General features: G+C 38.5%; 2 protein-coding genes across 6 annotated transcripts in view; both read right to left on the bottom strand.

Moving 5' to 3' along the window:
* Positions 1–155: 155 nt before the first annotated feature.
* Positions 156–5,289, bottom strand: GATAD1 (GATA zinc finger domain containing 1). Its single transcript, XM_014875625.2, has 5 exons — positions 5,007–5,289; positions 4,766–4,891; positions 4,398–4,457; positions 3,111–3,294; positions 156–2,354 (listed from the first exon to the last, which is right to left on the bottom strand). Exons 1-5 carry the CDS (start codon positions 5,211–5,213, stop codon positions 2,164–2,166), a joined length of 768 nt encoding a protein of 255 aa, XP_014731111.1. The 5' UTR covers positions 5,214–5,289; the 3' UTR covers positions 156–2,163.
* Positions 5,290–8,957: 3,668 nt separating this feature from the next.
* Positions 8,958–26,323, bottom strand: part of ANKIB1 (ankyrin repeat and IBR domain containing 1) — an 88,442-nt gene continuing 71,076 nt past the window's right edge. For 3 of the 5 annotated variants that reach the window (XM_014875620.2, XM_088161581.1, XM_088161590.1), the window contains exons 10-20: positions 25,309–25,397; positions 24,162–24,292; positions 20,066–20,200; positions 19,425–19,511; positions 19,265–19,331; positions 18,754–18,899; positions 17,999–18,177; positions 17,395–17,446; positions 14,216–14,327; positions 12,498–12,631; positions 8,958–12,149 (exon numbers count right to left, since the gene is read on the bottom strand). In XM_014875620.2, coding sequence (XP_014731106.1) covers positions 11,397–12,149; positions 12,498–12,631; positions 14,216–14,327; positions 17,395–17,446; positions 17,999–18,177; positions 18,754–18,899; positions 19,265–19,331; positions 19,425–19,511; positions 20,066–20,200; positions 24,162–24,292; positions 25,309–25,397 — 1,885 coding nt within the window. In that variant the 3' untranslated portion in view covers positions 8,958–11,396. The remainder of the gene's footprint in view (positions 12,150–12,497; positions 12,632–14,215; positions 14,328–17,394; positions 17,447–17,998; positions 18,178–18,753; positions 18,900–19,264; positions 19,332–19,424; positions 19,512–20,065; positions 20,201–24,161; positions 24,293–25,308; positions 25,398–26,323) is intronic. The other 2 variants (XM_014875623.2, XM_014875621.2) reach the window with 2 other exon arrangements.

The following is a 26,323-nucleotide window of genomic DNA, read 5'->3' as shown; positions in this document are numbered from 1 at the left end:
CATTTGAATGATTTTTTAACATTTCCCAGTATAATAAAAACAAAAATAAAAGTAGTGATTACTAAAGGAAGTTATTACATAGCTCTCTGAAAAAGAGCTATTTTTGTCAATTTAGACTGTAGTTTGAAGTATAACACTCAAAGCACCAGCAGCACTGAATTTTAGAAAGGTGTATTCTGATGAAAAACGAATTGTCCCTTTTATATTACAATTTATTGACAAGTAAGACAAATGGCAAAAAGTACTTTTCATTTGGTGTACCCTTGTAGGAACTCAAAAAACCAAATAATACAAACACTGTTTTCCTCCTTATTCCTATGAGGATTTGACAAGGAAAGCAACTAAGCTTCATGGGACTCAAGGACCATCAAGGTCTTTTCCAGCCCTGGTAATTCAGATAAGGTAAGACAGCCTACAGAAGAGAACAGGTCCATGGATTATGCTGAGGCAGCACAGGGAGACTTCACAGTGATCCCAAGTGAAAATCTTGTGGACTGCAGAGAAAGGAAGGAAAACATTTGAGTCAAGGGAGTCACTCTGGTTATTGTAAATATAAGTCTTGTTATTTTTATTTTCTTGTAATAAAGAAATAAGAAAAAAAAACCCAGATGAATTGAAAGGACAGAATGGAGAGAAGTGAGGTCACCTTGGGATTAATAACTGCAACCACTGAACATGGGCACATATCTCATCTTTGTAAACAACTGAAGATTAAGATTTAACTCTGTATTAGCAATCTACTGCTAATTTCTGAGCATTTTGAATTATTGACAGTATCCTTTAACTTTAGCATCTATTGCCTTAAGGCTGATTGTTCTTCCTTGTATTTGAAGATGGCAGAGCAGAAGCTGCAGGCCCAAACAAATCTATTTAGTTCCTGCCCTCACAGGTCCCACTGTATTAAAAGTTGTCAATATTTGAGACTTTTAAATATGTTACATCTTAAATCAAAGCCTTTCATAAAGTTAGAACATAAGCCTAGTTCAACATTTTTATGCTTTCATACAATATCTTAAAGGTGATTTGGGCCTTCTGGGTGCTGGTCACATATGTTCATACAAAGAAAAAAAATGGAAAAGATCTGTACTTTTAAGGTCACTTACAGCTCTTATCCTTCACAGGCAGCAGGAACCACTAAGCCCTTGAAACTCAGGCCATACTAGCACATCTCAATATGTTTGGAGCTGACTGGCTTGTAAAACGTTTAGGGCAGAAAACTTCATTGGTATTTTAGTATGTGGCACTTCTCCCATTCTGCAATTTAAACATTTTCCTTGTTATGCTGAGACTGTCAATACATAAAATTAGTTTTTATTTCTCTTACTGATTTTTTTTCATTTGAATTGCCTGACCATTTTTTTTCTTACCATCATTAATTGTGAAGACTGAAAAAACAATTTAAAATCAATTTTATGAGTCCAGTCTAACAGGCAAACAAATATTAACAATCAGTGTTGGCCTCCTCAGGAAATGCAGATACACTTCTGCTAGGAAGATGCCATGATGGCAAATAACATTACTTTTTGAATTTGCATCCAATCTTCCAGGAAATTTATGCCCTTATATAACTACGTTTAGCAGAAAGCTACACATAGTTACATAGGCCCACATTCAGATTTAGATGAACAAAATTCCCTTAAAAGGTGACTGTTAAGAGTCCCTCTTTGGAGATAATGTTTTAGTCTGGAGAAATCCAGGTAGATCACTCCTCTTCACGTAACAGAAAACTGTTAACTGCATCACTGACCATTGTAGTATTTAGGTGAAGCTGCTCTTAAATTATTTAACAAAGAAATAAAACCAAGAGTTACATTTAACTAAATTAAGCAGTTACATAAAATGCTGGATGATTATGTCTTTCAAACTCCTCTTCTGGAAAATAAAAAATAAGAATGAACACTACAGGCAACTTTCTGAAGTCAAAGACAACATGAAACTTGTGGTTTTGTCCCAAGATGAGCAATAATGTCTGAAGAACAGAGCAGTGAAATGATGCATCAACTGGAATGAAAACTTCAAAGATCTGATATAGCTAAAATAAATAAATACCATAATCCATAAGGTAAACTAGCACATTTTATAATTTTTAAAACTTCTTGTATAAGGTTTACAAACTGGAGGATACACCCAAAAGAACTAGTCCAAAATATTTCTTTAAAAAAATTATAAGTTATTGGCTACAGTTTCTTTAATGGAGATTGCAGGAGTAGGTCCCACATGAGTCCATATATAGCCCTTCTCTGGCCTTGTAGGAACAGTAGGGAAGGGAGATGATCGAGATTTGAAATATTCCGAAGGTGCATGACAAACAAATTCTAAATATTCCATTTTCCTTGGGAGATCTTCTTCTGGTCCTAGGGGAAAAAAAATACATCTTCAAAGACAAAACTTAAAGGAATAAAATTACATATGTTGAATAAAAATATGCCACAACAGCCAACATTCCCATACAGAATTTGTCTTTGCAATCCATGACTTTCCTAGGAGAGTAGCCTCCTGTATTAGGCAAGAAACCTCTACCTCTAATTTTGCTGGGCTGATTTTTCCCCCTGCCCCACCCCATTTGAAGCATTTTGGTATTTGAGTGAAGTACTGTAGTTAATATATTTAAAATACATTCTATTTGTGTCCTGCATGTCAGAAGGACTTTTCTGAATTATTAATTCTATCATCAGTAGCAGAACAGTCTCTATGCCAGTGCTTGCATGGTGCATGATGCATTTTGAATACCCAGGATAAAGATCAAATAATTCAGGTCACTTTAAAACAAACAACTTGGACTTGTGTATCAGAATCAGTTACTATGGTGTAAACCTATCTATAGAGCAGTAATTTGATCTTTAAAGCTGCACAACTGTAATTGTCCCCACAAACACTCAGATACCACAGTGCGAGATAATCACACGCTGCAATAGTGGTAATCATATTATATACACAAGATAAATAAATAGTGTTATTACAGTAAATGAGATGTTTACAAGCTTAGAGTTTAAAATGTGGAACTTGCATAAAACACCTTGAGAAGCTAAAATGTTAATTTAAAAGAATACAACTCTACAGTAGTGTAGGCACGTCCAAGCAGCTGAATGAAGTGAAGGCTTAGAGATTACCTATGATATAGGATGCTGGGTCAAAACAGTCTTTGGGGCTGGCTTGTGTAGGAATGAGCCAGGTTAGTGCAGCACTCTTTTCACAGTATTGGTCCTGAATAAACCCACGGATCTGAGCATAGTATGTTCTTCCATCTTGCTCATCAACCACGGAAACAACATCTCCAATTTGGTAGTATACACCCTAGAAGACATGTCAATGACACTGAAATCAAAAAGCCTGATTTTGTCAGCTTCACCTCACATTCTGCTTCATATCTTAAGTATCAGTACCATAAATTATCCTAAATTATGCCAGTCTTGAAAGGCAGCCCCAATTCAGCCACATGCAAAAGAATGGTGGCATAAGAAAGAAAGGTGTTTGTTCTCAAAACAGATAAAAAGAACACAAAAAACCCCAAACAATCCTATTTACAATACTGCGAAGTATCAAAGCAGAAGCATTTTACATAAGGAGGTTAGATAGAAGTTTTGATATAATTCTTAGGAACTTCTGATCAAAACAAAGACACAAGACAGTAATTATTTTCTGAACTGGTCAACGGCAAACAAGAGATTCATCTGGAATGCCAGGCATGAAGCATCAGGTCCCTGGAGGGTTTATGGAATCTCAGGTCACCACTGGCTGTGCAGTCCCCCACTGCCTATCTTGACTTTTTTTTTGTGGGGAAAGGGGGAAAAACATTCTATTTGCTTGCACTGCTGGGAAACAAAAACAAATTTCAGAACTTTAGAACACCAACACCTTGGCATGCTGATAAAGCTGCTCTCAAGCATGAATGTGAGAAGGCTCCCTCGTGCTTCACTGCAAGTGCCAACAGATCTTGGTCCCAGGGTGTTTGAGACTGCTTTCATCAGCTCTCAAATGGGAGCCAGCTGAGATGTTGGGGCACTGCATCCCACCCCTTTATGGGAAATATGTTCTGCATCTAAGGTAGGAAACCTCACACAAATCTAAATGATCATCTCCAGTCACTTGACTTCTGCAGAGTGCAAGTTAAGTTTGAAAATGCTGACAGCACTGATTACAAAAAAAAAATTAGATGCTTTTTTTTTTTGGAAGAGAAAAACCTGGGACAATGATAACTATTTAAACTACTTAGGTAAACTACCTTGCAAGACTTAATGGCAATAACTATGGCAAACCAAAATCCTACACAATTGTTAGGCAAAGAAGAACAGTTTTTGTGACTATATCCCTAGTGCTTTCACTCTCCATGATAATTCCTGAAACTGGAAACAGAAACAGGATAATAATTTTTGCAAATAGATTTGCATAAACCATACCTTATAAAAGATTGATTCTGCTGTAATTATAGTGGATACGGACTCAGGAGCCTTGATGGGCTAAGAAAAGAACATAGAATCGAAAATCAAGAGCATTAGAACAAATCAACCTTAAAGTTCCAGAAACCGTTTTTTCTTTTAGACAACATACAGACATTATCTTCAAAGAAAACCAGCGAACATTATTACTTTAAAGCTTAAAGCAACAGCTGACGTTTTCATCTCCAGGATTCTGTGTGAAGCAGCGAGTGCTGAACACCCATGACCGATTTCTCTTCCCACTCCTCCCGCGGGCTCCGTGCCCGCCCCAGCCCGGCACAGCTCCCGACCCACCCGCGGCCCCGGCGCTCTGCCACGCACCGCCTTACGTTTTTTAGCTTGAAGATGTGCCTCCTGCCCTTGCCCTTCGTGGAAACCTTCTTCTCCGCGGCGGGCGCAGACTTGTACTTGGTGTTCCTGAGCCGCGCGGAGCGGCGATGGATCTCCTGCTTGCTCTGTGGGGAACGACAGGATGGATGCAAGGGGGACGGCCCGAACACTCCGGCCCCAGCCCCGCCCAGCCCCGCCCGGCCCCGGCGGCTCCATCCCCCTCACCCTCGGCCTCCTCACCTGCTTGCCGCCGCCGCCTCCGCCGCTGCCGCCGCCGCCGTTGCTGTGCTGGGCGGCGGCCGAGGTGGTGGCGAAGGCGGCGGGGGGCGGCGGCGCCGAGCGGGCCGTGCAGTTGTTGCACAGGATCTCGCCCTGCCCGCCCTTCTTCCACATGGAAGAGGACGTGCTGCGGCACACGCTGCAGGTGGGCTTCAGCCCCAGCGGCATCCTGAGCCCGGCGCGGGGCCCGCGGGCCCGACAGCGAGCGGCGGGAGAGCGGAGCCCGCAGCGGCCCCGGCGCCGGCCCCTTCCCGGCGGCGGCGGATGTGGCTGCGGCGGGGCCGGGAGCGGCGGGGCCGGGCCTGCCCTCTGCTGGCGGCCGCCCCGGCCCCGGGGACAAACGGGCCCCGGCCCTCGCAGGGGCTGCTCTCGCCTCGGCCGGAGCCGTGGCACCGAGAACGGTGTCCCCTCAGTCCCGGCGAGGGGGGAGGCCCGGTGGGTGCAGCTGGGGCTGGTCAGCCTGGAGAAGGTCGTGTGGAGACCTCGCAGCACCTTCCAGGATCTGAAGGGAGCCTACAGGGAAGCCAGAGAGGGACTCTGCCAGTGACAGGACAGGGGGGAATGGGTGCAAATTGTAAGACGGAGCATTTAGATTAGATATTAGGAAGAAATTTTCTACTGTGAAGGTGGTGAGATACTGAAATAGGTTGCCCAGGGAGGCCATGGATTCCCCAGCCCTGGCAGTGTTCAAAACCACGCTGGGTAAGGCCTTGAGTAACCTCGTCTAGTAGGAGGTGTCCCTGCTCAAGGCAAGGGGTTGGGACTAGATGGTAGCTTCCAGCCCTTAACATGCTGTGATTCTGTGCAGCAGAAGCTGCCTCTGGTTGTGTTCCTGTTTGCAGGGTATGCCAGGTGCTGTCACTCTTCTGGCTCAACAGAAAAGAAGGGGAGAGGAGATGGACTGCAACGATTGTCCTGATTCAGGAGAAAGTGTTGGTGGATCTTACCCTCAATATACGGCAGTTTTGGCCTTCATTTAGATTAAATACTTGGAAAAAATCCTTTGCTTTGAAAGTGGTGAGGCACTGGAACAGGCTGCCAGAGAAGTTGTGGATGTCCCATCTCTGGAAGTGTTCAAGGTCAGGTTGGGTGGGGCTCTGAACAACCTGGTCTAATGGAAGGTGACCTTGCCCATGGCATGGATGGTTAGAGCTAGATGATCTTCAAGGTCCCCTTCAAACACAAACCACTCTATGATTCTATGCTCCTCTTGCATGGAACCTTAGTCATGTATCAAGTAGTTTAAAAGGCCAGGGAATGAACACTTTGTGAAGCTTTGAGAGCCAAATGTATGAACCATGGACCTAACAGTGGTTCCTCACCTACTGCCACTCACATGGCCCCAGGCCATCCTGTGTAGATGTTTTTCTATTCGGGCATTATGAAAAGAAATGTCCAGTCACGTATGAGGATTTGCAGTCTCTTAGTTCCCATATTCAGTTTCCATCCTTAGGGTTTATTTAAAGCTTCTTTGGTGCAAATGAAATTGATTTTTGTCTTGTTCTCAGTGGACACAAATAGCCATAATTTGCATCAACAGATGCTCCCCTCATGCAGTGGATGCAGGCTGTGCCTGGGTTGGTACTGGCTCATGGACAGCTATGTTTAACCTCTTGCATGCTTCTTTCACACCAATTTTGACGCTCTTGTCTCAGGTGCCAAATTTATTCCTCAATTTTGATTTAAATCCTGATTTACTCTCTTTTCAAGCTGTTTATACTTATCGGGTACATTTTTCTTGTTTTCTCTTTTTTCAATGCATCTCTCCATAGCTATATTTTGCAGATCAGCAATCTCTCAGGGCCCTTCAGCTCTTCCTTCCATTTTTTTTTGCAACTTCTGCCTGCTTTTTTTCCCAACCATCCACCTCAGCAGTCTTCCACTGCTGGGCCCCTCTCACTGCCATCATGTTGGCATAGCTTCACTAGTTGTGTAGAAATAGGCTAGAAATGAGTGACAATGTCCATTTTTGTCCAGATAAGTATTGAATACTTGGTGAAGGTTTTTATTTTGTGAATATTTATAAGATCTGTTTTTAATGGATAGTAAATAAAAATTTCAAGTTTTTTTCAACTCTAGTGCTACCTCTTCCTGACTCCTGGCTTCTTTCAGAAAGACCCCTTAGACTTTCTGAAGCCATGTGTAGTAAAGTACCCCTCTCTCCAGAGGATCCCAAGCCTTACAATGATCCCAAATTCTGAGCATCCTCTTCAGTTCCCTGATTGTCCTTAACAGAACTATCCTCTCTTTGGAGCTGGAGTGGGTTGGCTCTGTTTGATGCAGCTGAGGGATTTTGTGCTGTGCAAGTTCAGCTAAAGTTGCAGGGTAACTTTTCTTCCAATTAACGTCTATTTCCAGTTTATTTTACTTTTACCACAATAAGACAAAGGGCTGCCCCTTGGAGTCATCAGAACCCATCCCTGCTCTGTGAAACTTCCAATGCAGACTCCACAAAGAAGTAGAGGAAATAAAACGTTGGATTCACCTGTGAAGTGGGAAGTGTTAGAGACACACTGGCTGTCACTACACAACTGTTTCTTCTTGGGAGCTCTCAGTGAGAGTGGTTGTTATTGGAAGTGATGCACACCAGCACACACTGTTCATTTCCTGCTTCAGTAGTTAAATTGTTCTGCATTGGATTTAATTGCATTGCTTCCTCCTAGCTTTTTACTGCTATCCCTACAGTCAGCTGGCTCACAGCTGAAGAATCCTTTATTTTTCTGTGTGTGTCACTGTTCCACAGTCAGCTGCAGAGAATGCACACGGAGGGCTTCTCCAGAAATATTTGTGTTGAAAATGCATGAAATTGGGTATAAATCTGATGGACTGGTGCACTCTGCATTTCCACATAGTTCTGTTCTAAGGCTGTGTACTTAACAGCTCTCTTGTGAGAAAAGCAGCCTGTATTCCCTTAATTCCCAGAGCCACAATTGATGCTATTCTTGAGATGTGTTGCACAGTTATTACTTGCATAAGTAACATGCATCTGTCTTTGCAGACAATTACTCATTCAAACTTGTAAGTAGAGCCAAGAATTCACCCCGGATTTTGTGAGGTCTTTGGTTTTTGGCCCTCATGAGGGACATGGGTAGGTAGAGCAATGGCAGAGTTTACATAAAATGACCACGAGTACTTGGTTCTTTCAAGGCATGTTAAAGCTGTCTCTTGAGCCAGACAATTGCTTGTAAAGAAATGGCTGTCATTGTGGTTCATGTTTTGGACCACATTCCATTCTTACCAGCCTCTCTGAGTATTACAGTGGGATGGATGCCTTCTGTGAGTGTGCTGAGGCACTGAAACAGGTTGCCCAGAGAAGCTGGGAATGCTCCATCACTGGAAGTGTTCAAGGCCAGGTTGGATAGAGCTCTGAGCAGCTGGGTCTAGTGAAAAGTGTGCCTGGGCATGGAAGGGGGATTGGAACAACATGGTCTTTAAGGTCCCTTCTAACCCAAACCAGTCTGTGATTCCAAGATCTTCGTATGCTTGCTGGAGGAAGTTGATAATATTACTGTTACAATGAACAAAATAGTTTAGAGCTGTTAATGTAACAGAGGCACTGTGGAATTTCTTGGTAACAATGGAGAGTGGATATTAGGTGGCACTTAAGTAACAGTAATTAACAGAATCTTTCACAAAAATGAGTCCCCCCTCTTTAGCACTACTATTTGTAGTGACAAGGCATTACTCTACAAAGAACAAGTGCACAATATGGCTGTAGCAATTAAGACAAATTCTATTTTAGATTTTTTTCAAAGCTTAATGATGGTACTTTGTATTTACAAATCAAAACACTCAGCTTACTATATGGTGTCCAACTAATCTGGCACAGTACTGAACACACCCTAAAAATGTCTGTTAGCAGTCTCAAGGATCTGCCACAGTAAGTGTAAGATGTAATGAGACAGAACGGAATTAGTTTAAGTAATAAATGTTTAATCAAAGAATTTTACATATTATTAACAGCATTCATTTGGCCAAACATCTACATGGTTGTAGTATCCTACTTGTATATAAAGTGGGAATGTATCAAGTATAGACTATGAAAGTGCAAATAACAATTCAAGGTTAGAGTAATTTTTTACATTATAAAATTAACAGGTTTACAAAATAGTCTTGCCAAACTTTTATTTTTGAATTGTAAAGTCAATGACTATGGTGTTAAAATAAGTACCAAGAAAATACAAATTTAATAGTCTAATTTCATGCTCATAAGAGTAACACAGAAACAATGGATATACTGCACAACCTAACCAAATTACATAAAACCAGAACCCACAAACTTCACTATCTTCACAGAGAGCACTCTTACATATCTTACTGCAACTTTGCAAGACATCTCAATGCAATACACAGTCTTTTTGTGAGAATCTTTCTATTCAGAAATTACCATTCAAGGAAGCTATGTGAGTTAAACAACTTTCAGACCAATTCATGATGACAGTTCATGAAGGACCGTTTTAGTTGAAGGACTTTATACCTATAGGTATTTTTCAAAGGCTCGATATTATGTCAGGAGTAGGGTGGCTGGAGGAAAAGTTGGAGAATTATTTAGACTATTCTAATTCATTCTCTCTAAAGATCCTTGAAAATGGAAAAGGTTTTTATGGGGTAAGGATAAAATATTCTTATTTCATTTTTTATTAATATGAACCTTGTAACTGCAAGGTTCCAAAGCTGGATTTGCATGAATTAGTTACCAAAACACTCACTTGAACTCACAGTAATCAATACATAAACTTTGCTATCATGACACTTGCCTATACACACTCAGTAGTAATAAACTTTTATATCATATCAACAAATCTCTGGTAACAGTTAAGCAAAACTTAAAATGGAGTGTATGCAATTTGCTCATGTTATGAAAAGTTTTGATTATATGTAATTAAAACAGCCATTTGAACAACTTATTCTAGTTGTAATTACATACTGTACCATTGTATCTCACTAACTGTAGATTGATGCTTTTAAGCAAATCTAAAACCAGTATTTTTGTTTTTCACGGTACAACAACTAGGAAAAGGTTTTTTTGTGGTTTGTTTTTTTTCTTTTTTAATTTTTTTTTCTTACACTAAACAGTAATCACACAGCAAATGAATATTGTGCAATTGAACAAATACCTAGTAGTGTTTTGTATATGCAAAAACACTGACTGAACGTTTAGTTATTTACTGTAAAGGCAAGGCCATGGGTGGTTTTATGGAGGTCTTTGCAATTAATAGCATAGTTACTCCAGAACAAACACTGAATCTGAATTACTTGTTTAACTGTGGCAACTATCCAGTTGGGTTAGGCAAAGGCACCGTAACATGTTGAGCAGGATGTGTTATCTGAACTTTTAATTATGGGACTGGCTAATATATGAAAATTCTGTATTCCTATATTTTTATAAAATGTTATCATTAAAAGTAATTGCACTATTAGTGCATAAAATGCTTCGTAGAATTATGAAAACAAAGAACTATGATTGCACTTCCATTAAAGTGTCTCTTAAAATACAGCATAGCTGTTGCTAACTCACTGTATTTTAATATTTAAAATAACTGTTTAACAGCAGCATTAGGTTTTATTAACTTAAGATACAGGCTACATTTAATTAAATGCAGTCACCATGGCAACATATGCCAGTTAAATTTAGAGAAGCAATGCTACCCAGTGGTTTCTTTCACCGCTAAGAATTGTGGGATTAGTTGGATAGAGTAACACTGCACTGTTTCATTAGGCTACTGCCAGTTAACTTTTCACAGTTTGGCACATTTGGACTGTAAATAGACATGAAAAAATCTTTGATTTTAAAGGGAAAAAATATCCCCTAAAACTTGTTTCTGGAGCAGTACTACAGAGAAGCATTAAATACCTCCGTTCACACTGCTAACAAAAATGAAAAATAAGTAAGGAGAAGTTATGGAAAACAAAACCAAAATGCAAATGAACTGCTAGATGTTATTTTTGTGAAATTATGAATTCTAAAAAATGGAATAAACTATTTCTTAGGAAAACCAACTAAAATAATCAGTGTAAGCCTTTAATCCATACTTTCAAGTTAAGGATCATCAACCTAAGGCTAAACAGATGCTGCATTGTATTAGGAATGTGGAATACAACCTACTTATTCCTTTCTCTTGAGAGCAAAAAGGCAAATACTACCTAATTAAATGCAAAGGATATTCCTTGAAAGGTTCACATTATTATGAAGAACTACAATTCAAGAGAACTCCTAAATATCTGTTGTTATGTCAGTGGTTACAACTGAGCTGCAATTATGTGGATCAAAGCCTCCATAATGCTTACTCCACATACTGTACTGTACCATCTGTCACCGCCATTCTTTTACTCCAGATTTAGGGATTTTTTTCATACCAGATGCACATGTTCAGTCCATTCACTTGAGGTTTGAGGAGTCTGACTTGAACTCTCTCCTGAAGCACCTAGGGTGCTCGTTACCTCCCTGTTATTATCACTAATTTGTGATACTGTTTCACTTGGAATAACGTTTTCTTCAGAAGTGCTTTCCTCTGTTTGGGTTCCTCTGCCTTCGTTTTTGAGTGCATCCTCAAACAGTGCATGCTCTTCCTGAGGCTCCAGCCCTGTGTCTGTAAGATTTGGTTGCCCTGCTGACCCATCTTCAGTACTGGGTTGCTGTGACTCCTCATCTGTTTCTGTACTTGTTGAGGGGATCAGAGCAATACTCTGGGGGTTCATGTCATGAAACCAGGCCATAATATTTCCAAGCAGATTTTCATTGGTATTGGGATCTTGACTGCTGGAATCAGCATCGCTTGATGTTGAGTATAATCCACTTCTTGTCTCGCTGCAGGGGTGCGAATGAAGACGATCAGCTGAGAAGGGATCATTGCCTGCACCCAGTCTCATCAGACTGTCACCAAGTTCTAGCAGCTCAGAGCTGCTCAAAGCACCCCTGGGGTTGTCTATACTTATGGGAGCAGAGTCTAGTCTTGTAGGCAAAGAGGTACCTATTGCTCCTAAAGATGCCTCATTATTTAGAAAGTCTCTAGTTTCTTCATCTATGGCCAAGCCAGATTCTTGTAATGACAGCTGAATAGCTAGCAGGATGTTTGGGTCATCTTCATCCAGAGAACTCAGAGCCTGTGGAAATACATAAGGTTGCTCTCAGAATAAAATTTGCATCTTGTTACATATTTTGGATGAGAAGTAATTTTGGCTCAAATCTGAAATTCATTCATTATTCCTACATGTCCTTTATCAGAATCAATTTTTACCAACAGAGCTGACAAGATGATTTAAAAGGTAACTATTGTTATGTCAGTGATTGTTTAGCAATTCTTACCGTTATGAATGTGTAATTTGTTATCCTAGATTCTCCCTTTCTCCTTGAAGAATTAAGAAAATTTGCAGAAACAAAATGACACAGAAAGGCAGAGCAGAGGAGAGCAAGCAAAGCAGAGAGAATGGAAAAGAGATTAGGGGAGATACCTGAAGAGAATCCTGGTTTTCAGAGCGACTGACAGGGGTATAGTCATGAAGCGAAGAGCTGTGCAGAATACCCATAGAAGCTGAACTCACCATGGAGGTGCCATGTCTTCTACTGCTGCCACCTTCCTGAGTGTCTGTTGGGCAATCAAAACAAAAGCAGCTGAAGAACCAGTAAGGAAGCCTCCTCTGCTATGATTTACTTACAGAGTCTCTTCCATCCTTTTGGATTCTAGTTGTGTAATATTACTCCTTTATTCACTCTGAATGAAAGAATCCAAACCACTCCTTCCACATCAGCTCTTACACAGTGGTGAAACACCAATCCCACTGTTTTAGGAGTGACTCCTGGCTCCTTTGTTCTTTCTGCCCTCAATACCCTTCTCTGTGAAAGCATGGGCTATGCCATTGGGAGCATGGGCAAAAGGGGCAAAGTGCTTCCAAGGCACATACATGATTTATGGAAAGAATTACTGCCTGTGGACACAAATACAGGATGCATTTACAGGTGAACTACAAATCATGTTTGCCCATTTCTCTGTTCTTTCAAAGACAAAACCTCAGCTGTAATGTTAACATTATAGTAATTTCTGCTGTAACATTGCAGCACAATTAAGAGTAGAGTTGTTAGTGAATACTTCAGCAATTACTGACATCGCTGTTTTCTTAAAACCAACAAAAAATAGAAGTAAGATGCTGTTTCCAGAAAAAAACTGCTCTGTAATAAAAATAAATGTAGATCTTTTGACTTTGGAAAATGGAATTTTCCACTCCAAAACTCTAAATGTGATAGACTGAAACAAAATAATATTCTCTTGCATGCTTTAACAGTGTGCTCTTGGCCATCACTACTGTATCCAAGCCTTCAGTCAAAATCTAGTCCTTGAACTAACAAGATAGTTTTGCATTTTATTTGTAACACAGAAGAAACAAAGTTCATCAACATTTTTTTTACTTTTTCTAAAATAAAGGATGCAGGTGATCCTTTCTCCTCAATAAAGGAATCTCTCCTTTTGGTTTTTAAAGAACAACCTATGTGTTATGTTCCTGAGACACAGCAATGAGAATTTGTGCAGCATGGTTAAGGGACTGAGTACACAGACTGGCAGCTCTGCAGAAACAGTGTCTCAGTATGATTTGGATTCAAGCTATTTCTGTACCTTTGCTAAGGTTCTGGCAGAACTGAGCCAGCCCAGACAGACAAGTCACAGAGAGAGACCTTAAGGGACTGCACTACCAGCCCTCAGAAGAGCAGCACTCTGGAAGTCACAGCTCAGGCCAACTTCTTTCCTGGCTGCCTTTGCCAATACAGGTTCTGAGCAGAGTTTTGGAATACAGCCTTAGGATGCTCTTGCACAGGCCTGTAGCCTCTACATTCTATGAACAACTGGCTCTTTTCATTGGTGTAGAAGATCTGGTGTATGCACGAGTGACCTTCAAAATTTCTTCAGCAAAGCAAACCTGTGCTGGACAGCTGAGAAGTTGTTAGTGGGAAGATCAATGCATTTCTTTTAGAACAGCAGCAGCCACAGTGAAGTCAACAACACTTTTAAGATCATATAATAAAACCTGCAGAGACAAGCCTTTATGTCATGTCCTGAGAAATACAGCAATGTATTTGAAACTTGTTTAAAGTGTATCCACAGAAGAACAAACACTGTGGTCACTACTAGTGATTCCTGAAGCAGGAAGAGAAAAAGGCAGCCCAGAGAGGTTCGTACCTAATGTACTCTCACTGGGGTCATCAGGGTCTGGAGTATTACTCAGCAGACTGTGCATGTCTCCACGTCGGCGCTGTCTGTGCCTCCTCCGATACTGAAATTCAGCATATTCCTGCATAAACCAAAGGTTACAAAACACAGGGCAGCATGCAGTACTATTTTTCTGAGTAACAAGCACCACATTTTTATAAAAAATGTGTGATTTTATATGTTTATTATAAAATCACCCGCTTTCAGAAAAATGAATTGCAAGTTGTATCATGCGACTCTTAACATAAATAACAAAAAAATCCAAGGTAATCCTAAATCTATAAAACAATGAATTAGCAAAGAAAAAATACTATATGTACTACCAACATTTTAATACTTGCAATCTCCTTTTTTAACAATTCCAAGAACACATTTCTTGTTTAAAATATTTGATGCCAAACTTTATATATGCATACATTGACACACTTTTTAATAAATGCATACAGAGTGATTTTAGAGTATAAAAAATTTAATGTGAATTAGACCAATATATTATCTCAGAATCTCTGCTGCCAGCAATTGGCAGTAGAAAATAACCTTGAAAAGACTACAGAAAGCTGGTAGACATACACAGGGACTTGATATACTTTTCCCAGATTCCAGGACCCTATGGCTCCAGAACTTCTTAAACTACATCTGACACCCTTCTTCTACTGGACAGTCTATGATGGATTTTTATTCCATGAATTACAAATCTCCTCTACTTTTGCTTAACTCAAACTGCTAACTAGCCATACCATATGGATTTGAACTCCTGCAGCCTTTATTTTCTCATATAGTGTGTGCTTAGACAGTTTATGTAGCATTTATGGAAAAGTCTCTTTACCACATCAAGCTAACCTCCCAAGAGTTAATTATCTTAATACTTGGACACAATTTGCATATCTTTTCTAATATGAAGGAACTAGTTTTATGCTTGAAGGGAAATCTCCAGATATATCTTCTGGTATGCCCAGCTGACACTTAACCTGACTGTGTAGTAGCACCTTGTGTTAATTTCAGTTATTCATCAGACAAGGCAGTAAGACTATGTACATAGGTACTCGCTCTTCTCTTCAGAAAATAATACTGTTCTTTATTTCTGTGAGCTCCAGGTTGGGAAATCTGGAATCCAAAGGATTCATTTGGCCAAATAAATTGGGAAAGGTAACAGTACCATTAGTTTCCCTTTCCTATATTAACTCTTCATCATCAACATCTAAAGTACCTAAAACTTAAATCCAGAAGTGTTATTTCTCTTACACAATGACCTTATTGATGTAGATTGTATTATGAGAATATGTTATTTTCCATGAACTTTCTCAGACCAAGTTCTTACTCATAATGACATATGCAAGACAAAATGAATAGTCACAAAATCGTGTGTGGGCAGATTTTCATACATGGGAATTTAAGAACATAAAAAGTAGCTTTATTGGACCAGACAAAAGGTCCATTTAGTCCAGTATTCTGTCTTCAACAGCAGTTAGTAGTAAATGCTTGTTAGTCTATGGAACACCATTAAAAAAAAGCAAACATGAAGTGATTCTTCTCTAAAATATTCTTCCAGCTTTTAGGGATCTCAGAGATTTTCTAAATGCAAGTTGGAGCCTCAAACAACAGAAAATCAAACCTTGATATAGAACATTATAACTGAATTATTTAAAAATATATAATTATATCTCTCTGAATCAGAAAAGGAATCATGGGAAGTGACCATTGAACACTATGATTTATCCATCATACCATCTTAGATCTCATTTGTTTGCAATAAAATAATTGATTTTACCAACAGCCATTTAATTTTTTTTGTTGCTTATCAACCTTTAGAAAGAGATCTTAACTACTACTTATGAAACCTTATTTCTTATTATATAGAACTATTTTCTACATATGAGCAAAAGAAGTTTTAATATTGTTTGGTACAGCTCTATGTAAAATAACATACTTTGCAGTGAATTTCACTAAAATAAACAAAGACGACCATTATTAATTCTATAATATTCCTTTAGTTGTTTAGGTGGTTGCAAGTATTCGTGATAGCTACATAGCAAAGAAACCAACTTGCATCACAGAGTGCCAAATTTCGGCAAATCATAAAAACTCATAAGCAGACCATCGAAGCACAGCTGCAATTGCACCTCCTGCTAAACAGTTTTTCAACACATTTCTTACCAGCTTCTTCTCATAGCCAGTTCCACTGATGATACAGTAATATCACAATGAGTTTGATGATGTCAGATATGGGAGTATTTCAAAAGAACTAAAAGAACTGGACAGGAGAAGCAGCTGATTTTTTGTAGAGAAGCGAGCCATGTTCTCACCAGCATGATGCTCACCAACAATAGCAAAGGAAATATATGGAAAAAAGTACATGGAGTTTTCTAAGATGTTTAAAAATGACTAGCTAGAAAGAAAACAGCAAACAAGGAAATGTTGAAATGAAGTTTCCTTCATGACTGAATGCTTTAATCTAATGTTCTCAAAACATTAACTAAAAATTAAGATGATAAAGGAAATCTTTATAGGAAGCTTCTCATTTTTTAGAGCAGAGTCTCAAAAACTATTTAGTCTTTCCCATATACAGCTCATAGAATATTAATTTAAAAATATAATTTTCATTCTTGGTAAAGTAGCAGAAATTCAGGTCATCTGAATATGTTATTTCCATCCTGCTTCAATACATAACAATAAAAATAAATATTTGAAATATTTAACAATATTTAGGAGTATGCTTGCATGTTTTTTGTTGGGATTGTGAGAGAGGATGGAAATTTCTTAAGACTTTTTGTCAAATTCTGCTGAACTGATATTGCATTCAAAAGTAATCTACACAATTTCATACACTTATTACTTTAAGGCACTCCAGCACACAGATAACGGTTTATATTCAATTTTAAATCTGGTTATGTACTTGGAAAACGAATGTGAAATAGCTTGTCTAATGCCACCTTAGATAACTACATCCATGTTAGAGACATTGTTTAGAGTCATTGCACAATTAGCTACAAATATATTTCCTTCTATTGTGAAATAAATGAAATGGAAAGCTTAACCAGCTTGAAATGCTTTGACTCAAGATAAGGAAGCTCTTCATGCAGATTGTGATCATACCTGTGTTTCTAGCATATGCAGAATTAAGTTAAAAAAATTAAAAAGAAATAGTTTACCTCAGGAGATGCAAATCCTAAATACTCCCAATCCCATGTTCCACCAGCAAAGCTACAAAATGGAAAGATACACCATCAAATTTAGAAGCAGAACAAATATTAACAACCTCCAGAGCTTCAAAACCTATTGAAATCTGAAAACTAGTGCAATTGTTGCTCTCTAAACTTAACAAAGTCTTCCCCTTTAATTCTTAACTCAAAATTAATTTTGAAAACCCTATAGTTAAATTGTTGACTATCGCAGAACTGCCTGATACATTTAGCAAGTACTTAAGATATTTTTGAAGTGTACCAGGGATTTAGTGACAATCTTGATGGAAAAAAGTAAAATGGAAGCCATGACATCTGATCATTAATATATCACAAATGGGGAAGCAATTTAGGTTGCAACACACACAGCAGTGATCCTCAAAAGGAAAAATACATTTTTCCCCAAAGGCTGTAAATCCACAAGGATGACATGTCCAAGAAAATATCACTATCACAGTGATTTATAACCACCACACTTAACATCTACCTCACAGTCAGGGAGCAGCAGTGGATTCACCCACTTTGGCAGCCATCAAAAGAGCTGCTGACTTGTGCAGAGTTTTGGGTGCATTACCTGCGCCTGGGTGCTTCTGGAGAGTCTGCAGGAGCAACCCCCCGGGCCACAGAGGCCAGGAACTCCTGTCGCTTCTGCTGCACCAGACACGCTGCTCGGATGATTTTATGGCGAGGTGTCCGAAGGTAAGGCCTGTTCACTTTCTGTGCAAGGTCTTCAGTGACCATTTCTAGGTCTGTCTGCAAGAGTTATTAATACAGAAAAAAACAGTTTTACAGGAAAATTCAAATCAGGAAGAGCTCCATAAATACTGAGAGGAATCAGATCAATTTTCCTGAAAATACCTTATGAAATACCAAAATACCCTAAAATATCTGCCCCATAGCCTACTCTTCTACTGAACTACTGTCCTCCAGCTTGCAGTAGGATTTCCCTGCACTCTAAAATATTGAACATCTTCAAGGGACCTAAGAGACGGGAAAGGAGGCAGCAGTCCAAGGTACTGCCCCAGTTTTGCCTCCTCCCAGATATCAAGCACATCAGAAGGGAAAGAAAGGAGAAGCTAGAGAAGAAGACTGAAGCTAAAAGGTTACCCTCAGAAAGCAGATTAATAGGAAATTTTTTTTTACTTTTCCCTTCCATCTGTCCTTATCCTTTTCCTTTGCAAAGTGATTCAAAAAATATGCTACTTTTTCAAACTTGCTTACAAATATAAAACAGGTATGTCAGTTTTATACTACAAAAATGGCAAAAAGACACTGATAACTAACATTAAAAAAGTGCCATTAGGAAAGTAAAATATATCCATGTATTACCTGCATAAGTTCAAATATTTCTTTCTTTGTGCTTTTAGGCTCCAAAAAGAATCCATATGGATAAGAACACTTAAGAATGCGGCGAGTTTTTAGAAGCTCTTGCACTGCATCTTCAATGAATGTGGTATCAGGACAGCCTCCCTCAGCTGCAATATGAAACAAGCATTGGGAAAGTATTTTCCTGCTGATGTCAGCATTACTATTGTGCATTTCAGTTAAATATTTTGCAAGCAAAGAACAGGAAGTTCTCAATGACTGCACACTGTTATTACTAAAAGAAACAAGCCCAGAACATTAACTTCTACCTTACTAATGTTACCTCCTCCTTGAGGCTTTGGAATAGGTAAGATTTACTGTACATATAACTTTCATCCAATGTTTACAAATTCTAGTACTGGAGGGATGACATCACACAGCAGACTTGATGTGAGCACTGTCCAAAAAAGAACAGTTTAGCCATAACTGTTGATGTTATTTCCAATCAAGGGCACAGATCCCAGCAAATACTTACTTCCACTTAGGGCTCTACTCAGCTGCTCCATCTTTTCTTTGGCTGTTTTTAGAAGGCGCTGTTCTAACTAGAAAAAGAAAAGATATAAAATACAATAAGATAATTATTTTTGGATTAATAAAATAGAAACAAATATCAGTAAAAATGGCTTGACCCACACCTGGTAGCTAAGTTCATGGTTCTTAAATCTTGTATAATAGTGCATAAACCTATCAAGCTCTTGAAATCTTCTATGCTTCTTTTCAGCCTGGAAAATAATGGAGAAACAAAAGAAACTAAAATAAATCTTATAATTTAATACAACAATCATCATTCGATATAATTAAATAATTGTTTCTATTCAGACTATATAAAATATTGTACACAGTGCTGAATGCCATGTAATTAAAGAGACAAAATTAATATTTGAAATTTACAAGACTGCAAATACTGCAGCCAAAGAACTGATACACTGTCAGTCTTCGCTATTTAAAGCAACTTTCCAAAAGCCAAAATTAAGGCATGTCTTCTGTAAAGCACAGCAGCTAATTACAGGACCAGCATGCTCATTTCACAGAAGGAAACCATGTCACAGAGAAGTAAAATGACTTGAGTAAAGTCACCAGTGGTTGTTAACAAAGTCAAAAGCAGAGATCTTATTCATCCACAAATAAGTAGTGCTTTCTTTCTGTCTCTTTGATATGTTTAAGTTTGTATTTTTCCATTTGGAACTCTGGTTTGGAAGAATTTTGATTAAACTTATCCTGAATGGAGAATTGCAGCCTTAGTGCTATTTTTCAAATACACACATTCATTTTTTACCTCTACTGTCATCTCCTTGGACTGCTCCTCTACATGCTGAATAACTTCATAGCGAGTACATCTGTAGTAGCCTCCAGTGGAAGAGCTGTGCTTCTTCCATTCTTCTAAGCATATCCAGCAAAAGTCATATTTGCACTTCGGAAAAAAACAGGAAAAAGGAAAAAAAAATTAAAAAAGAAATTGAAATGTCTTAGATTTGCAGTTAGGCATCATTATTCCTCTATGGACAACTTAATGAACAGCATTCTGAGTGTAAAAAATTTCTGAAGAGCCTCCTTCCTATTGTACTTACTCAGGAGATCTGTTTATCAAACCATGTCAGTCATCATTTTTGTTTCTTGGATCATTAGACTGTGCTGGATCTACATGTTAAGTTTTAAGTGGAAGAAATAAACCAAATGGTAAATACAGCTGATCAGGCCTGTTTTTTTTGTTATTGTTAAAAAACCAGTCCCATTTCTTTAAATAACAGAAACTATTCATGAGAAAGAATGAATTTTTTTTCCTAATATTATTTAAAAAACCATGATTACAGGTGTTTTTGTCACATGGTGCTCCTGATACGAAATATTGATAACAACTACTAAAGCAAGAGAGAAGAGGTCTGAACATAAACTTTAATGAGTGATTACTTCCAGGTGAGCCTTTTCTGCACTGACTGAGTAAAGTGCTTTCAAAATAGTTAAAACCTTACAAGGAGGTGTAAGGTGACTTATTCAGGCTTCCCTGCATCAGAGAAGATCAAACTGTTAAATATTCTCCATTCAGCAGTGAGTTCTCAGCTACTTAATTTCAAAATAACTGGAAGCTATTTATGGATGGATAAGCAAAAGACTTCACAATTTGGTGAATCGTGTTTATTTTATCTGTCTTATAGATGAGGAAAGAAAATTTACATTAATTAATATTAAGCGTTGAGTATTATTATTGGCATTTGATAAATTAAATTGCATTTCTTCTCTCTTTGATAAGTTTAACCTTTCCAGGAATACCTACTCCATACCAGATGTGGTTGTCTGTAGTTATTTTATACAATCACTTAGATATATTAGAGGAAGGAATGAAATCTAATTCTTGCATTGTGCTTTTGCTAATTTTCTCTCAGAAATCAGTAGTGCTGATTTTCTTCTATAAAGCAATGAAGACTAGAATATTTCTTCTTGTTATTGTGATCTTTCTTGTTTTCAAACATTTTTTAAAGCTGCTGGCTTATAAAAATGGTGAGAAGTGCTGAGAATGAAGTACAAGAACAACTGTGTATAAAACTGTTAAGAGAGTAGTATTACTGCATCATTTGCCTACCATTCAAACCCATTCATATTCATTATAAGAAAAAAATCATCACAAAATAATCAAAAGATCATATGAAACAAGGTGTTTCACAAGCAACTGAACGAATAAAGCTCGACTTCCTATTAATTTATGTATATATGCTCCTACTGCAACAATCTGTTCTCCCAAATTATCTCCCATCTGACCACTCCATTATATCTATCTTTTAATCTCTGGTATCTCTAAAAGCCTCCTCAAATCCCAAGATTCACACAGTGTTCCCAGACCCTCCTCCCACTATCTCAGCCTCATTAGACATTGAAAATAATATCAGCTATTTCTACATACCTCCCAAACCCAAATAATTTTCAAGAAGGGCAAGAAGGACAGCCTTGGAAATTGCCAGGCTGATTTCAGTGCCCAGTAAAATAATGGAAAAGATTACTCTGGGAGGTACTAAAATACACCTGGAGGACAACGCAGTCATTGGTCACAGCCAGCACAGCTTTGTTGAACCTGATTCCCATCTGTGACAGGGTAACCCACCCAGCTGAACAAGGGAAGGCAGGTGATGTAACCTTCATGGACTTCAGCAGAGCTTTTGATTCTCTCTCAGAGCCTCCTTCTGGACCAAACGTCCAGCACAGCACAGGATAACCAGCGCTATGTTATGTGATGGCTTCACTTGGACACAGGACTCAAAGGAATACTGAGTTTGCCAATGACACGAAATGGGGAGGGGCAGTCCACTCTCTTGAAAGCAGGGAAAGGCTCTTCACCCAGAGGGTGGCTGGGCTCTGGAACAGCCTCCCCAGGGATGTGGTCACAGCACCACAGTTCAAGAAGCGTTTGGACAATGCTCTCAGGCACATGGTGTGACTCTTGGAGTGTCCTGCACAGGGCCAGGAGTTGGATTTGTTAATCCTGGTGGATCCTTTCCAACTCAACACACTCTATAATTAACTCCTGAGCTCTGTTTTATGTGTCTTTATGATCACTGAGTCTTGTATCATCATCACTTGGGCTTAACAAATCCCATCTGCTGCCTGGCCACGGTCTGAGCCAAGCAGAACAGGTAATTGCTGAGCAGGTAACAGCTGGGTAAGTATTTCAGCCTCTCTCTCGGTGGTAGTACCAATGAAATCTCTGCACCATACAGCTACCAAGTTTCATGAAACTTGCAGCAATTTATTATCTATGAACCTCCTCCTGTTCTTTGAAATCAAAGTACCCATAAGGCTGACTACAGATGGTGGACTGAGAGAGCAGGACTGGGTAAACCTTGCCTTGTTAGAAGCGGCACTCATAAACAGCAAGAAAATGCCTGCTTAGGTAAAGAAAACGGGGTTTTATGAGTAAGGAGTATTCTCCTCCACACCAAGGCACATGCTAGATGCTAAGAAGCAGACACAGCCCATCATGTAGTGGGTTTGAACAGACCTCCCTGCAAAAGAAGGCAGAAGCTCCATCAGGGATTGTTACTTCAGCAGAGGAAGCAACAAGTGAGGTGACCATTATTCCCTGTGTCCAAGCCCTGCAATGATCTTGAGGACACCCTTCCTCACCAGGCTGATGGAAGGCAGCTGCTGTCTGCAGAGATTTCTCCATGATAAAGGGATCTGACTGTTTTAAGGACACTTCAAGCTGCACATAAGCATCAAAAAAGAAAAGAGACCTCTGGTTGTCAGCTAGTGCCTTAGAATGGCAAATTATCTACATTCATCAGCGTTTATTCGCCAAAGTCTTCTCCAGCCTGAAGCCACTTCTTGTTCACCTGAACTCACTGGCAACAACTGCAACAAACATACCCTATAGAGTTTTAGAAGTACAGAATTTATGAGCTCTTTTTAAAATAATTAAAAAAAAAAAAAAAAAAAACCCCAGCAAACTTGGCATAAATCGAAGTGTAGGAGAATGTTCTCTGCTGCCAGTGATACCAAGAAGAGCCCCAGTCTTCAATTCATATCACACAGAGAGAATATGTGACAATATAAAGAAAATGGGATCTGCATAGCAATAGAGAGATCTGCACATTTACAGAAAAATAAAGAGAATTACTTTCTAAATCTGTTAGCCTTTATTTGTAGGCCAACTGTGTCAAGTGTTTGCTACTTTCTTATTTTTAATGATGCTCCTCAAAGAGGTAATAGTTGTAGTTATATAAGATATTTCTGACATAAAGGAACGGTTTTCTAAATATGCTGCTTTTAACTAACTTGAGAAAAAAAGCATTTTCAAATGATACTGAACTCATAGCAAAAATATTTTTTCTATTTTGGTAGCACAGTGCAAACTTGTGACTAATTTTCTGGCTGCTGTCATCAATAAATTTCCTTTGGAATCACTCTGCTGTCTTTTCATTCCTACTGATTAATTCCTGTTTACAGTTTTCCACCTAAACCTCTCTGCTTTGTTGCTTGTTAGAGAAATAATGCAAAAGAAAAATATAGTAAGGCAAAAACCTTCATTAGAGCTAAACCTTCCTTAAAATCTTACACCTGCCAATTAAAACTGTTCTTTCTCTTCTACATTATTCATGTACATGATTAAACCATCAATTATTTCTGCTTCATACTGTATTGGTAATTATTCTTAGGTGTTTATGAAATTTCAATCATTATAATGTACACTTGTCAGCCAAACAGATCTCAGTAAATATTAAACATTTTCCAAATACATGTAACATGCCATTTGCTCATTATCTAATTCTTGCAACAGGTTCCACTAGCTATGAGGCATGGATCTCTGTGATCCTAAAACATATACAGGACATACAAAGCTGAATCATGATTCCTTAAGAAATCCCATGATGGGTCCTTCTTACCTTTGCACACTGCATGTGGTTGCAGCCCTCATTCTTCTGGATTGGAGACTTGCAGTTGGCGCAGGGTTTGGAGTTGGTCAGTAACCACAGGCAGTTGGCAGCGTCCTCATAGGCCTCACTCACTCCCACAACTTTTTGAGGGTGACAGGAGGATATGGAACAGGCAAAAACAGAGAGGTTGAAACTGTACTAATGTCATCTTTTGTGAGAATCAGATTAGGAATGATGAAAGTTTCCCTATTTCTTGACAAAATATTGAAGTTTTTCCCGTTATATATTTCTCACATATATTTTATAATTACATTTTCTAATTTATACAGATACAATATTTATAGACTTACTATTTCAATGTATTTCCACACATCTATTTTAATACAAATTTATACACAGTATATGTGACAATTACAATATATAAAGAGGCAAATACATCTATGAAAAAAACAGGTATAGTTTGACAAAGTAGGGTGTATTTTGCCTCTTTGTAATTTTCTATGCTTTCTAAAGTATTTATAGCATACTATGGAAAGGCTCTGAACTGTGGTAACCAAGTCAGTATGTATTCAAACTGCTGTCATCTTTACTTTTTTTGTTAATGTTGACTAAGAAAATATCTGTTCTGTGTAAACCCAACTTTTATTCTTTTTTTAGTAAACATTACATATCATTAAGCCATTTCCTACAACTCTCTTGCAGTTCATCCTCAACCTTACTATTATTATCACCTAGTGGCATGAATCAGTTTTAAAGCAATAAAAATCTTCATGGAACACTACTCAATCACAGGAGCAGACTGGGCTAAAAATCAAAATTGGACAGGGTAAATGAAGTTATATGCAGGAATAAATTGACTAATTAATGAAAAAAAGCTTTAAAAAAAAGGAAAGGAGTTTTGCATATCCTGAGTGAACCACACGTGTATTTGTGGGGAGGAATGTTCTACAAAGAACAGTCTACCATAGTGCTGCAGTTAAAGTGTAAGCAGCCCCTCATTCAGGAGTATAATTTTCTTCCCCTTTTACCCCATTTTTCAACCAATGTTGAAACCAGTTTTTACTTAATGCAACTAAAAAAAGTCAATCTAAAACCAAAAGATCAAAATGGCAGCAAACCACCCGTGCCCTCCCTGCCAGCCCTGCATGGCTCTTACGTTCTTCTGGTTTCATTTCAGATATTTTCTGTAGCCAGTCCTTCCAGGTCTGGCAGTCACAGGGTTCGTGTGCTTCACCAAGACATTCCCTGAAAAAGGAGTTGTATACACAATTAGTTATAACTCAGAGATTTAGAATTAAAGTCAAAATTGGTTCAAGCTAAAAAAAGACATGCTCAGAATTTAATTGTCAAAAAACAAAACAAAAGCCAGCTAAATAATATTGTTTTTAAAATACACTTAGACTACTTGCTCACAAGCATAGATGACCATTATTAATAAAGAATTTAAATGAGACACGAAAGGAAAGAAGCTTCTTAAAATTACAATCTGAAATACATCAGCTGGCTTGCAGTTTGTTCTTATACGTGGGTATTATTTTAGTGCCACAAAAGTGCTCATATAGTTTCTGTGATAAAGGTAAACCAGAGTACAGAGTTTATCTGAAAGTAGGTGTTTGCTACAGCAGAAATGTATTTTGTGTAGAATTACTTGCATCTGTTCAGTTGCAATAATCAACCTTTAACTAGATTCAAGCTTTTAATCTAGAATAAGATCAAAGCCCTTCAATACCAGCACTAAGTATTTATGGATATTTACTCCTTCCACCAGAGTCTCTTAAATGGGGCCTTGAACTTATTTATATGGACACATTGGACTAATGAGTCTCTTGAGCTTCTCCTGAAGTTCCTACAAGGATTAAGGATGGCAGTGATTACTGCACAGTGCAGCAGATAGATGGCTTCCAGATGGTGCTGCAGTGTGCATGTGTCAATATGCACTCCGGATTTGTAACAGCTCCTTTTTTTCTACTGGAATGGCAGCAAATAGCCTCAGACATCTGCCATATCAAAGCAAATCATTTCAGATGGGCATCAGAGCATACACAACAAGTTTGCTGCAGGTTCAGTGGTGAACTGCTCTCTTGCAGTGCAGGTTCAGAAGCTACAGCAATACTCTTCTGGTTGCCCTTGTCCACATTTTAAGCAGGAATTCAGAAACAATGAAAGGGTTA

Source organism: Sturnus vulgaris, chromosome 1, assembly GCF_052056855.1.
Source record: "Sturnus vulgaris isolate bStuVul1 chromosome 1, bStuVul1.hap1, whole genome shotgun sequence".
NCBI classification, from domain to species: domain Eukaryota; kingdom Metazoa; phylum Chordata; class Aves; order Passeriformes; family Sturnidae; genus Sturnus; species Sturnus vulgaris.
This window is presented reverse-complemented; position numbering and strand designations above follow the sequence as displayed.

Coding starts and splice junctions, on each gene's coding strand:
- GATAD1 (XM_014875625.2), bottom strand. CDS start 5,213: ATGCCGCTGGGGCTGAAGCCCACCTGCAGCGTGTGCCGCAGCACGTCC. Junction 4,892..5,006: donor GAGGCGGCGGCGGCAAGCAG/GTGAGGAGGCCG, acceptor CGTTCCCCACAG/AGCAAGCAGGAGATCCATCG. Junction 3,295..4,397: donor CAGAATCAATCTTTTATAAG/GTATGGTTTATG, acceptor CATGTCTTCTAG/GGTGTATACTACCAAATTGG.